Source organism: Orcinus orca, chromosome 8 (assembly GCF_937001465.1).
Source record: "Orcinus orca chromosome 8, mOrcOrc1.1, whole genome shotgun sequence".
Classification (NCBI taxonomy): Eukaryota; Metazoa; Chordata; class Mammalia; order Artiodactyla; family Delphinidae; genus Orcinus; species Orcinus orca.
In genome coordinates, this window is record NC_064566.1 from 89,000,031 (window position 1) to 89,013,276 (window position 13,246).

General features: G+C 47.3%; 3 protein-coding genes across 4 annotated transcripts in view; all 3 read left to right on the forward strand.

Annotated features, from left to right (window-relative positions):
* The first annotated feature begins 131 nt into the window (after positions 1-131).
* On the forward strand, positions 132-1,937 carry HSPB2 (heat shock protein family B (small) member 2). Its single transcript, XM_004273413.4, has 2 exons — positions 132-803; positions 1,295-1,937. Exons 1-2 carry the CDS (start codon positions 710-712, stop codon positions 1,744-1,746), a joined length of 546 nt encoding a protein of 181 aa, XP_004273461.1. The 5' UTR covers positions 132-709; the 3' UTR covers positions 1,747-1,937.
* Positions 1,938-5,176: 3,239 nt separating this feature from the next.
* C8H11orf52 (chromosome 8 C11orf52 homolog) lies at positions 5,177-12,124 on the forward strand. Its single transcript, XM_004273412.3, has 4 exons — positions 5,177-5,308; positions 9,815-9,852; positions 10,908-10,960; positions 11,193-12,124. The coding sequence occupies exons 1-4, from the start codon at positions 5,277-5,279 to the stop codon at positions 11,439-11,441; spliced, it is 372 nt and encodes a 123-aa protein (XP_004273460.1). The 5' UTR covers positions 5,177-5,276; the 3' UTR covers positions 11,442-12,124.
* Positions 12,125-12,607: 483 nt separating this feature from the next.
* Positions 12,608-13,246, forward strand: part of DIXDC1 (DIX domain containing 1) — a 73,983-nt gene continuing 73,344 nt past the window's right edge. For both annotated transcript variants that reach the window (XM_033434613.2, XM_033434618.2), the window contains exon 1: positions 12,608-12,729. The gene's annotated coding sequence lies outside the window, so the exon portion shown is untranslated. The remainder of the gene's footprint in view (positions 12,730-13,246) is intronic.

Consider the following 13,246-nt stretch of genomic DNA (forward strand, 5'->3'; position numbering starts at 1 on the left):
CTCCTCTGCAGCCTAGCATGCCAAGGGAATGCGGCCAGAGACTATCTTGGGCCTGGGCAGGAACTGGAATCTTCCTAGGCTGGGCCCCAGGATATTAACTCTTTGTGGGTCCCTGAAGGAGAGTAGTGATCACCAACATGTCAACGGCAGGTTTCCACGTGGTGCCCTGGGTCGCCCTGGGTTCAGAGAGGACCCTGACCTTAACCTAGGCAAGAAGGCCCCTCACCCCACCCCAGAGAAAGGGGAGAAAGTTGTTTGCGTCGTTCACTTTACAGGCCTGGCAGAACAGTAAATCCAGGGGAGCTTGATGAAGCAGAGCGCCGGCTGCCTACCACTGCGGAGGGGAAGAGGGGCGTGGAAAACGTGCAAACTCTTTGGGAGGGTCTCAGCGTGGTCTCTCCGGGGCCTCCGGCACCAGCCTCCCCTCCCCAGCTCGCTCCGCAGCCAGGACCCCCAGCTGTCCTCCCCGGGGGGGCCCCCCGTGACAGCTGAAGGGTGTGCAGCGGAGGGGACGGGGGTCCAGGCGACGCGGGTCACACACTCGACGCGGGCGCTGCCCGCCCCTCCCCCACCGGGCTCGGCACTATTTTGGGTGGTGTAGACCCCGCCCCCACCTCCAAGTGCGCTGGGGCTCTGCGGCAGCTGGAGGGGTGCTGCTGCGCCTGCTGGGGCCGCACCTCGAGCCGGGGCCGCCGGCGGGTCTGCAGCCATGTCGGGCCGCTCGGTGCCACATGCCCACCCGGCCACCGCCGAGTACGAGTTTGCCAACCCGAGCCGCCTGGGCGAGCAGCGCTTCGGGGAAGGTATGGCACGGACGCCACCCCCTTGCCTCCCACCCCCACCTGCTGAAATTCTGGGCTGACCTCCCAATGATACTGGCCTCCACCCCACTCTGGGCTTAACTGAACTCCTGGGGCGAGCCGTCTCCCACCCCAGACTGCCCCCTCACCCCGCTCCGGGCAGGGCTCGCTTCCCTTCCTACTGACCTCGGTGCGGACTGCTGCCCGCTGTGCTCTGATACCTGCCCCTGCTCCCCTCGGGATGCCTCCCCTGCGAACCACCCAGACCCTGTCTGGTTTGCTCTTCTTCATCCCAACTCATTCCCTTTCTCAATCTCCTCTCCCCAGCCGCCTCATTCCAGCCACTGGGACCCCTCCTTCCCCTTCCCTGCTTCTCCTGACTCCCCTCCAGCTCTCCCGAGGCCTCACCTCCTGATCTGCTCTCATGTCGCCCTCCTTCCCACCCCATCCTCCCTCATTCTAACTCTTGCCTTCTCTCTCTCTCTGCCCCTCAGGCCTCCTGCCAGAAGAGATCCTGACCCCCACCCTCTACCATGGCTACTATGTCCGGCCCCGGGCTGTCCAAGCTGGGGAGGGCGGCAGGGCAGGGGCCTCTGAGCTTCGGCTCAGTGAGGGCAAGTTCCAGGCGTTTCTGGATGTGAGCCACTTTACCCCCGATGAGGTAACCGTGAGGACTGTAGACAACCTACTGGAGGTGTCTGCCCGGCACCCCCAGCGCCTGGACCGCCATGGCTTCGTGTCCAGAGAGTTCTGCCGAACCTACGTCCTGCCTGCTGATGTTGACCCCTGGCGGGTCCGCGCTGCTCTCTCCCATGATGGCATCCTCAACCTGGAGGCGCCTCGGGGTGGCCGACATTTGGACACAGAGGTCAATGAGGTCTACATCTCCCTGCTCCCTGCACCTCCTGATCCAGAGGAAGAGGAGGAAGCCAGTGTTGAGCCCTGAGTGCCACAGAGCCAGCACCCTTTCTAGCTCCCGCGGTGATAGGACTAGCTGCTCACCACCCCAGAGGTAGCAGCATCCTTGGGGGAAGGGAAAAGTGCATGGTCACAATGTATGGTTTGGTCCCTTGGGACGTGTCATAGTGTTTTCATTTAGTTTTGGGTGGAGTTGAATAAACCCAAATCTCAGGGCCTTATTTGTGCTGCTCCCTATTCTGTGGCCTGGAGGATGGGATGGGCAGGGAGGGAGACAAAAAGGACAGCTAGACAAAAAGGTCCTCAGTTAGATGTACCCAATGTCATAGCACCCTGAGCTCACACTTGGATGCTGAGATCACACCTGGAAGCTGACACTGGCTCCAGATCAAATTCCTGGCCATAATTTTCTCACAATGCAACAAAAGAGAGAGTGATCCTGGGAGGGAAAAGGGATATGCCATCCAAACAGCCCAGAGGGCACTGTCTGAGCTGGTGATTAGAGACACAAAAACAAGGGTCTCCAGACTGTCTGGCCTGTTTTGGGTAGGGGTTGGGAAATCAGCTTTTGGCTGCAGAGTTGCCTAAAGCCCTGGTTTCCCATACTAAGGTCTGTCCACTGTAAATGGTCTCTGATTCTGAGGGATCGAGTATGCAGACACAGGGGCACAGACACAGAAGCCTCTGCCATTGTCACTAAATCACAAAGCCTCCCAACCCTCTGCCTATGAGAGAAAGCATTTGTTTCTAACCTTGAAACATCCCAAAGAGAGGAATTGCTGCATCACTCCACCCAATCCAAGTCTAAATGCAGGGGAGCTAGGGTTATTGGTATGGTGGTGATGGCCAGGGAAACTTCCTTTGGAAGTAGAGTCTTAATACTAGGGGTATGATGTATTCAGGAGAGCCTGGGGGGGGGGGTTGACCTCTTAATTGCTCTCTGTAATCAATAGAACATGCATGTGTATGCTTTGAGGAGTGTCCAGAAGACCTCCCTGCCCCCAAATATATCTTTTACTAGATTGTGATGGATATCTGAAATTCTTCCATTAAAGTGGTTGATTCTTAACTTTTTTTATGGACAATAAAAGCAACAGATCCTCTTTCCAGAAAAACACACATGCTCTGAAATTTGGCATATAATTTGAATAGGTTCACACAGCTCTTGAGATCCATTCATATGCCCCTCTTAGGGAATCTGTGGACACCCAGGATAAGAACCCTCACTTGAAGAATACAATTCTTGGTTAAAGGATTGCCATCTATTAAAAATTAAAGCATGCCTTAGAGAAATAACTATTGATGTATTCTTTTGTTCACTCATTCAACAAATTAAACCCCAAGTAATATACTGTGGAGGTTATACATTGTAAATATAAATTTAAAACTATGCTCCTTTGTTGTCTACTCTCAGGCATCTTAACGTCTAGCTGAGAAGAAAAAGAATTGTAAAAGGATCCTATTCAGACTTCAACCAGAACAGCTTCACTTTGATCTGTTTCGTAGTAGGAATTGTTACCTGAGCTTCATTTAAAAGACAGTGTTCCTTAGCTAGAAAAAAATTTGAAACCTCTGATTTTGTCCAAATCCCCATCCCATTCAAATACTTTGAAGATTATTAGCCAACTTCTGGGACATTTTCAGTGACCGAGGGCTTAGAACTTCATAAGGTAGCCCATTTCATTTTCTTTTTGGACACATCTGTTATAAATTCTTCCTTCCATTGATCCAAAATCTGCATTTCAGTAACTTCTGCCCATTGGTTCAGGTTATGTCCAGAAACTAAATGCAATCCTTCTTTCACTTGAGAGTCCCTTCAAATATTTAAAAGTAACCATCCTGTCCTCCAAAAGCTTCCCTTTCCCAACTAAACATGCCTAATTCTTTTAAACATATTTTATAGGACTTTCCATACCACTTATAACTCAGACAACTTTCTCTTCAATAGACTGCCTCTTGACACTGTAACTTGAAATGCAACATGTAAACCTAAAATTATTATTCCAATCATGGACTGACTGGTACAGACTTCAGTGGAATAATCAATACCATTGTTTATCACTCTAGACTTCTATTAATGGTGCTTTGGGTATATCAGATTTTCTGGCCACCACAACACAGTGTTGGTTCCTTTGGAATTTCTGGTCATATAAAAATCTCACATGTTTTCCTTTAAATTTTTTCTTTAAATTAGAGAAAGTAGCTAGAAAGGGACCGAGATTGTGGAGGGCTTTGAGTGCCAAACTAAGAAGTTTGGGTAACAGGATGAAAAGAATACAGTTAATGGTAGAGTACAGAATGGATTGCCAGGGAGAAGCACGGCCATGAAATAAGAGGCTAGTGCAATGATCCATCACCAGACAATAAAGTAAGATGCTTTACCATCTAACAATTAGCTGAGAAAAAGAAGTAATAATAATAACAATAGCTAGGACTTACTGAGAGGGTCCCATGTGCCAGGCCCTGGACTAGAGTTTTACATACATTATCTCATTTAATCTTCACCACAATCCTACAAGGCTGTGACTCTTATTATCTCCATTTTTCATAAGGAAAGAAGATGGGGAGGAATGAAGCGTCCAGGGTACCCTCCGTGGAGTACAGGGCTGAGTGCTGGGTCCTGAACATCCATAAGGGACACACAAATAACTGGGCATCTGAACAAGACACTAAAGAGGGGGTGGGAACACTGAAGACAAGCCATACAGGTTCCACAAATTCTCCTAGAGCCCCTATTTTCTACAGAGGAATTTGCTCAACTTCATCCTAGTTGCCAGTGAGTGTGGAATGAATCAGCTTCAGGTCATTGGAGGAGAAGCTGAGTTGAGGTTAAATGGAGATTCCGTAGTTCTGTACTGGGGATGGGGAAGTGAGTGGTTAAGAAGTGCTGAGACCATTCCAATCATAGAATCATATGATTTTTGACCAGAAAGGGGATTAAGTAATGAGTTCAGCCCTCCATTTTTACAGTCCTCGAAAAAAGTGATTTGCCCACATTAATTCCAATAGCAAGGGAGAATACAAAAGGAATACATTTCCCTAAATTTTAGTTTCCCAAAGAGTCCAGTATTCAATCCCAGATTCTGGACAAGGATAATAAGAGACTGACACCGATTACCTTGAAAGTGAAACTCAATTAGACCTGCTTACTGCTGGGGAAACATAGGTAAGACTCTTTATTATAGACGATACATTTCAATGACAGTGTGAAGTAGTAGAGAAACATTTCCTAAGGAAACCCAGAGCCCTTTTCTGTCTCGGGTTTCTTCTCACTGAAGCTTGAAGCTCAAAAGTTAACGCTTCATCAAAGCAGCTCCAAATCCCGAAGGTGAGATTGCTCTCACCTGGAGCCCGTGTGTGTTCCTCTACCCTTTGGCTGGGAGCAGTCACCTGGGAATCTTTCCAGCAGGTGGCTTCCAAAGTCCAACCTGTTAGGTTGAAATCTGACCCTGACGGAGACTCCCTGGGAGCTGCTACTGAAAGCTGAACCGGGAACCAGGAAATGCACAAGCCCCTATCTATAGCAAAACAGCTGGGCTCCCTGGGAGACAGAGCACCATGGGAAACCGGCTCGGCTGCGGGGGAAGCTGGTGAGTAGGGGGAAGGGTCGGAGGGTAAGGTCTCTGTTGGTGGACATGAAGGTCCCAAGAATAAGAGAGAGCCTGCAGCTAGTGCTCTGCCAACTTCCCACTGTCACCTTCTCCACATGGCACCTCCTCCACGTGGCACCTCCAGGGGCAAACACCAGAGCAGCACCCCTTCTGTGCTCCCTCCTTTCAGGAAACCTCAAAAAACAGCCAAGCCAGCTGTCTGTCCAACGGCTAGGACAGGGCTGGAATGGTAAATTGACATTTTTTTCTCTTTGTCTTCTTCTGCCTCCTCTTTCCCTTTATTCTCTTCCTTTCTCCTCCAGATAATGGTAATAATTGTAGCATTTGGAACTTTATAATCTCATTTAATTTTCCCAACAATTCTGAGGGATGTGGTCTTACTCCTCCCATTTTACAGCTAAGAAGCTGAAATTCAGAGAAGTTAGCTAATTTGTCTGGGGTCACATGGCTAGTAAGCAAACAAACCAAGATTCCAACCCAAGTTTATCTGACTTCAAAGCCCATACTTATAATCATGCCATAATACTGCCTCCTGAATCAAGCAAATCAACTTTGGAGAAATGTTTATTTAAAAGGGTAGAAGTGGGCTTCCCTGGTGGTGCAGTGGTTGAGAGTCCGCTTGCCGATGCAGGGGACGCGGGTTCGTGCCCTGTTCCGGGAAGATCCCACATGCCGCGGAGCGGCTGGGCCCGTGAGCCATGGCCGCTGAGCCTGCGCGTCCGGAGCCTGTGCTCCGCAACGGGAGAGGCCACAACAGTGAGAGGCCCGCGTACCGCAAAAAAAAAAAAAAAGGGTAGAAGTAAAAATAATTAATAATAAAATAAAAAATAAAAGGGCAGAAATGAGAATATCCATACAATATTTGAATATAGCTTTCACACTTGTTTGCTGTGTGACATTAGGCAAATTCTGTAACTTCTCTTTTTCCTCACGTGTAATATGTAGATAACACAACCTGTGTTGTTTAGATCACAGACTTGAAGAGCAGATTATATGTGAAAGCCTCACAATAAATGAATCATATTGTCTTTATTGTTCTTTCCCAGGATTGTCATCACTGTTGTTAAATAACAAAAATTCAACCAAGTAAATTTTAAAAATTTAATTGGCTTTATTGAACAGTTCATGAATGGGGCAGCATCTCATCTAGCAAGTAGAAAGGAGCTCCGAGGAGCTGTACAAAATGAAAGGCTTTTATAGGCAGAAGGGGGAAGGGATCAAGGGAAGAGCAGATGACCTCATCTTCCTTTGGGTGATGGAAAAGGTCTGTGTGGCAGATTATCTCATTGATGCTGACCAGAAAATTCCAAACTGACGTTTAAGACTACATTCCTGGGGAAGGTTGAAACTCCTGTTAGGCTAGGTATTAAGCCATGGTTTGGTGGTATGAGCTTAGCACAAGCAACACCATTTGAGGCCTGTTGTTTCTTTTCTTTTTTTAATTTTTTGGCCACACTGCACTTGGCATGTGGGATCTTAATTCCCCGACCAGGGATCGAACCCATGCCCTGTGCAGTGGAAGTGCAGAGTCCTAACCACTGGACCGCCAGGGAAGTCTCGGCCTGTTGTTTCTTTTTAATACTATAAACCCATGGGCCTAGTTTTATCCTGTCCACTGCCTTCTTAGCTCTACCACTCCATGCCTGCATCTGTCTTGAGGGTGTCCTGTTTATGAATAAAGTATCATTATGTTTAGAGAGATAGGTGAGGTACATTGAAAAGCACATATAATTTGGAGTCAGTACATTGGATTCAAGTCCTGTTCCTACTACTCATTCATTTATTAAACAAATATTTTATTGAACACCTATGTGTATCAGGCATAGTGATAGAGGCAGAAGACATAGCAATAATAGGAAATTTGGTTCTTGCCTTCTTGAGTAAGGTACCAAAGTTCTAGGGCATCTATAAAATGAGAACAGCACTTTTTAAACTCTGAGATGTCCTATAGACATGGGACATCTAGAAACATGAAAACTTCCAGAGAAGGGGGTGTAAAGCATCTTTCACTCCCTTTCTTCCCAAGTCTTCATAGTTTTCATTTTTGGTTATTTCTTCCTCAGATGGTGGTAGTCATAGTAGTCAGCTTTGATTGACACTCATTATATGCCAGACACCTAGCTGAGTATTTTACATTTATTATTTTATTTAAATTTTACAATGATCCCATGAGTCTTAAGTTCTATTATTATCTTCATTTTATTAATAAGAAAATGGAGGGAATTCCTTGGCGGTCCAGTGGTTAGGACTCAATGCTTTCACTGCTGAGGGCCTGGGATCGATCCCTGGTCAGGGAACCAAGATCCCGCATGCCATGTGGCATGGCCAAAATTTTTTAAATAAATAAAATGAAAATGGAAGCCTAATGACGTAAAAAACTTGCTAAAGGTCATACAGCTAGTCTGACACCGTCAATCAGACTCTAGAGCCTGGCTAGAAACACTACACCAGATATTCTAACCAAAATATATTTTTTCCTCTTAAAATATTAGTAGGACTGGATAAATATTGTTCTTCTCTATTTCTCATTATCTCAATAAACTTCAGAAACTTAAAGACACTGTGACAATTGAGATTTTTATTAAAAAAATTTTTTTTTCTGATTACAAATGTAATACACATTCACTGTGTATTCGGAAAGCACCAAAGAGGAGAAAATAAGAAACAACCATAAATATAAGCACCCAGAGATGACAGGAACATTTTAGTGTATTTCCATGTAATCCTTTTTAAATGCCTATATACATAGTTTTTATCCCCAAACATATTACCTTTATATTATCTTAATAAAGAGGAAAATTTTCCATGCTATTAGGTGTTCTTCCAACATAACATCTTTCTTAAATTGGTGTATAATGTTCCATTGATTGGAGATGCCATTTATTTAGTTAGTTCCCAATGTTGGACATTTAGGATATTTCCTATTTTTTGCAATTATAAATAATGCTACAATGAGCTTCCATATTTGCACCTGTCTGATTATTGCTTAGAACTGCTACATCGGAGGGTACACACATTGACGTTTAAGGCTTCTTATACTTATTGCCAATTGCATTCTAGAAAGACTGCACCAATTTTTATTCCTACTACCAATATAGGAGAGTGCCCATTTGGTTTCCTTAATTCTGGGCTAAAAATAAAATCCTATCACCCGCGAGTCTAGCTGAATATTCCATTTGGGCCGTGTCCAGGCATTGTACAACATCCAACGTGGGAACAGGCTCTGTTCACTAAAATTGAGTCACCCAAGTCTACGTTATTTTAGAATTAATATTCTCTTTATCTGTTAAAGTAGAAGTAAGTAGGAAGACAGTAGTGACCAGGGGCAAGGAATTAGAGGCTGGGATTAGGCTATGACTAGGCAGTGGTAAAGGAAAGGAAGAGCTAAAGTGGAAGACGAGGAAGTAGAAAGACCCAGAAATAGTTTCAAAGCTTTTCTTCTGAACCACCTCTAGTGTTCAAATGGAGACTCAAACTATTCTCAGCTCAGCAAGCTGCAGTAAAACCAAAAATCAAACCAAAACACAAACCTCTGACAGATATGTGTGGAAAAATCCTGATTTTTCTATATTAGTAAAATGAACACGATTTAGAAGTCCCCACCCTCTTTCTTTTTAATTAGCAAAAGAAGGAAACTTCCTTGGGGAGACAGACGTCAGATAAATAGGGTTGGCTCTGTTACAGTTGGAAATGTACTAGCAAGAAAAAGCATCCGGAGTAAGCCACAAACTATTCAGCCTATTTCCTCAGACAAGTGTTGTTTCTCTGGCCATCAAACAGTTGACAATCACGTAGACACACTGGCTCCATCGGGGACCCCAGGGGCTCAGAAATTAGTATAAGAGGTCTGTCCTGCAGGGAGGGCAATGTAGCTGAGTCACTCACCAAATTCAGAGCTTCCTGTGCTATGGATGTTAAAGCTTAAACATCTCTCACTTTCTCTGTTAATTAAAAACAAGGACAAAAAAGCAGGGCGGGAGGTCACCTGTTAGGAAAGGGCTGTGCAGGGCTCTAATTAGTCAGCCCTTGTTGTGGCAGTTTCTGTGACTCCCGGAATGAGAACCCCAGGTTGGCAGAGACCCTGAAGGAGAGACACCAGAGAAGAAGCAAGAGGGTCTCTGAATCCAGGAATATCCCATTATTTGGCCAGTTTCCCTTACCCTCTGCTGGGATTAGCCTGTTAGACAATCCCAGAATAGCCCTCAACCCAGCTACATACCTGGCATGTAGCGCCTGGTTGCCTGAGGCTGTATTTTGGGTTTGGTTATGTCAGTTGTACCATTCCACCTTCCAGAACCATCCCTTTGGGAGAGCTATGGTACCCTTGATAAATGCTTTGGGACTGGCTCAGGGTGAATCTTTGTTAGAGGGAGGTGAGGGAAGGTCATCCTACCAGAATGCTAAGGAGACCACAGAGCAAATGATGAAGGAGGGAAGATAGAGGCCAGGCTCTTACACATGAGTGATCTGTTTTTCCTTTCACAGGAGCTGCCCATCAACTTTCCAGAGGAAAAAGAAAATGGGTAATGGGTGTTGGGGGGGTGGGGTGGGGGATGCTAGGGGGAGTGCAAATTTGAGAAAAGAAGATAAGAGAACCAGTGTCTTTAGAAGGGGCATAGGGTGGGGGGCGGCTAAAGGGAGATAGTACACCAAAGAGAATCGTTAGGTTACTGTGTTCAAGACCAGCTCTGAAACTCTGAGTCTCGTCCTTTCCATTATCTCAGAGTGGCAAGGTTGGTTGCTCATTCCTTCATTCATCTAGCAAAAATTTATTCAACCCTTATATTGTATATGAAGCACTAGGCAGGATTCCAAGGAGGCAGAGAGGCACAAGAGGAAGGGCACATGGTCTCGGCCCTAGAGGAACTGAAAATCAAGTTTGAGAAAGAGATACATGTTAACAAGTAACCATAATACCACGTATTATACACGTTAACAAGTAACCATAATACCATGTATTGATACTAGTGCTCCCAACAGCACCAGATTCATGCTGTGAGAGAAGGGGAGAAAACACCGATGTTGAAGGAATAATAGCAAGTTCACAAGTTGGAAGAGGAGCAGGGAGGAGAGGGTATTTTAGGCCGGGAAATTATCTCATGCAGAGAAAAGAAAGACAAGAGAAGAGAGTGACTTTATGGAAAGTGACCAAATGTTTGGTGTAGCTGAGCTCTTACCATATTGCCCTGTAATAGTCTGTTTACTTGTCTCCCCTAGTAGACTGCAAGCTCCCCTGCACAGGAGAAAACAGCCTACTCATCCTTCTATCCCCAGAATGTGGCACAGAGCCTGGCATACAGTGGGCTCTCAACATATGCCTGTTGAACTATGTTAGGGGCCAGTGAAAAAATAGGATGGAAGATATTACGGGCAGACTGTGAAAGGGCCAGATTGTATACTCTGCTAAGGAGTTTGAATGTGGGAATGGTAGAAGTAAGAGATGAGAGCAGAGGCAGGGAGATTAGTTAGAAGCCCACCATAATAATTTCACAGAGATTTGAAGAAGGCAATCTCAGTAGAGACAGGAAGAGAAAATGGATTTAAGTCGGTGGATTTAAGTCGGATTTCTTCCTCTCAGGGAGCCAAGCAAGACGGACATTAAAGCAGCAGCAGCAACAGAATGGCACAAAGGTAATAACAACCTCCGTCCCTTCCAGGAGGCTGCTCAGACATGGGATCCCAGGACTCAGCTTTTCCATCCTGGGACAGAAACGTCTCAGTCATCTGTAGAAGTTTCTGGTTTTGCCCATCTTCCTCCATCCCCCAAAGCAGCAAAGCAAAGTGTCATTTAATAGACCCTGCATTGGAGGTGAGGGGCAAAACCAAGTCAAGAATCTCCCTTAATGCTGTCCATTCCTCTCAGGGCCATGACCCAACGGGACGTACGTATGAGCAGGTGTTAAAGCAGCCTGTGTCTCAGGAGATGAGTCAAGGCCTCATGTCGGAGGAGAGCAGCTTACACTATGCAGACATTCAATTGTGCAGCCTAACCCAGACACGCTCTGCCCAGGAGGTGAAGCACCTACAGCTAGAAAATGCTACAGAATATGCGACGCTTTACTTCCCCCAGTCCACACCCCGCTATGACAGCAAGAACGGGACCCTAGTATGAGCCCTGGGGAGGATGGACCTGCTTGCATCATTTCATCACTATGGCTGTGGGGAGAATCTACTGCTTTGGGGGACTGGCTAGCAGCCCAGGGATGGCGGACACGTTTTAGAACTACAGAGCCCCTGGAATTGAGGGCCCCAGTCTTGCGCTCTCCCTAAGCCTCTCTCTTATTTGCCACCATTAGCTTGGGGTTGTATTTGGGTTACCTGGGGGTGGATGGAGTTCTACAAAATGAGGGGGCTAGGCTGAGTGTGCGGGAAGGTAGGGTTTTGCCCCCTCCTTTGCTCCTGCTCTCTAGAAAAGTGCAGAGAGAACAGGTTACCCTTGAAGCATCTGCACTTGAGCTGATTTTGTTGGAGTTAATTTGATGGTATCCCTTCTACACACCTTAAACGCCAAAGCTGAAGAAGAAGAGGTGCTCTGGAAAGCATTCAGAGCTCTCGTACACAGCTTCTACGGCTGTCTTGGGCAATTTCCTCAGTGGCTGGGTCAAGGGTCCCAGACCTATACAAACAAATGAGGACAGGGGCTGAGGCATGGAGCAAGCGTCTTCTGACCATCGATTACAAGGACGTCAAGTCACAGATGCTGACAGCACTGCGAGGCCCAGAAACTCCCTTTAGCTGGACTGTTTTCTCTCGCGGGTGCAGAGCCGTTAGGATCAATAAATCGCATAAGGAACATGCCTGGTGTGTTTTCTTGGGTGGAGGTCTGCGGGCTCTTCGAAGCACAGCGGGTCTCACTCAGCCTCAGGGTAGTAGGGAAGGCCAGCCACTTTCTGCCGCACTACCGGCTGCGGCCGGAGTAGAGCGCCGGAGGCAGTAGTTTGCACGGACTGGCGGCAGGTTCCCATCTACAAAAGGCAGAGCTCCCAGGGCGGGGTCGGGGCCGGCAGGAGGCGGGGTCCGGGCAGAGGGACAAGGTTCTGGCTATCAGGAGGCGGAGTCCGAGCCAGAGAGAGGCAGATCTAGACGGGCAGGGGGCGCGGTTCTGGCAGTCGGGAGGCGGGGTCCGGGCCGGCAAGAGACGGGGTGAAGGCCCGCAGAGGTTGTGCTCTGTGCCATTAGGAGGCGAGGCTGGACACGCAGGGGGCGGGGTCTGAGCAGGCATGGGGCGGAGCCCGGGTGGACCAGGGCTGGCTACGGATGGCTGGAGGCGGGACCGGTCCGGGCAGGCCTCCGCCGTCACCATGGCAGCGGGCACGCAGAGGCGACGCTATAGCAGGAGGAGGCCGTGCTCAGAAGGGCTGGGGACAGAAAGGCGGAACCACACATCGACGATTTAAGAGGTAGGTGCTGAAAGGTGGCGGGTACCTACCAGGAAAGTATTATTACCACCGGTTGAGCTTCCAGACCAGAACTGGGGACAAACGGAGGGGCGAGAGTGTGGTGGGAAGAAGGAGGTGGAAGTTTCAGGTTCCGAACCCTCTCCAAGCTTTGCAGGTTCTTAGTGTGCAGTTCTTGATTCAGACTTTCGGAGCTTGAAGACTTCCCGTTCTCAAGCTGCACACCATCCTCTCCAAATACGGTGGCCCCTGGGTTTGCTCCTGAGAGGGAAGATTCCTTAAGATGGATAGAGTACTGAAAAATGGAATCACAGCACAAAAAATAGTTGGAAATAATAGTATCAAGTACTTAGAGTATTTGTGAGAATTTAAAGCACTTGGAAGAGTTCATAGTATGTGCGCAAATGATGCCTGTCACCATGATCATCACCACCACCGCTAGGCACCATTCTAGGCCTGTTCTCTGGCACAGATTTAGTGCAAGTGGATTTAGGAGAGGTGGCTAGAACACTGCCTGCAC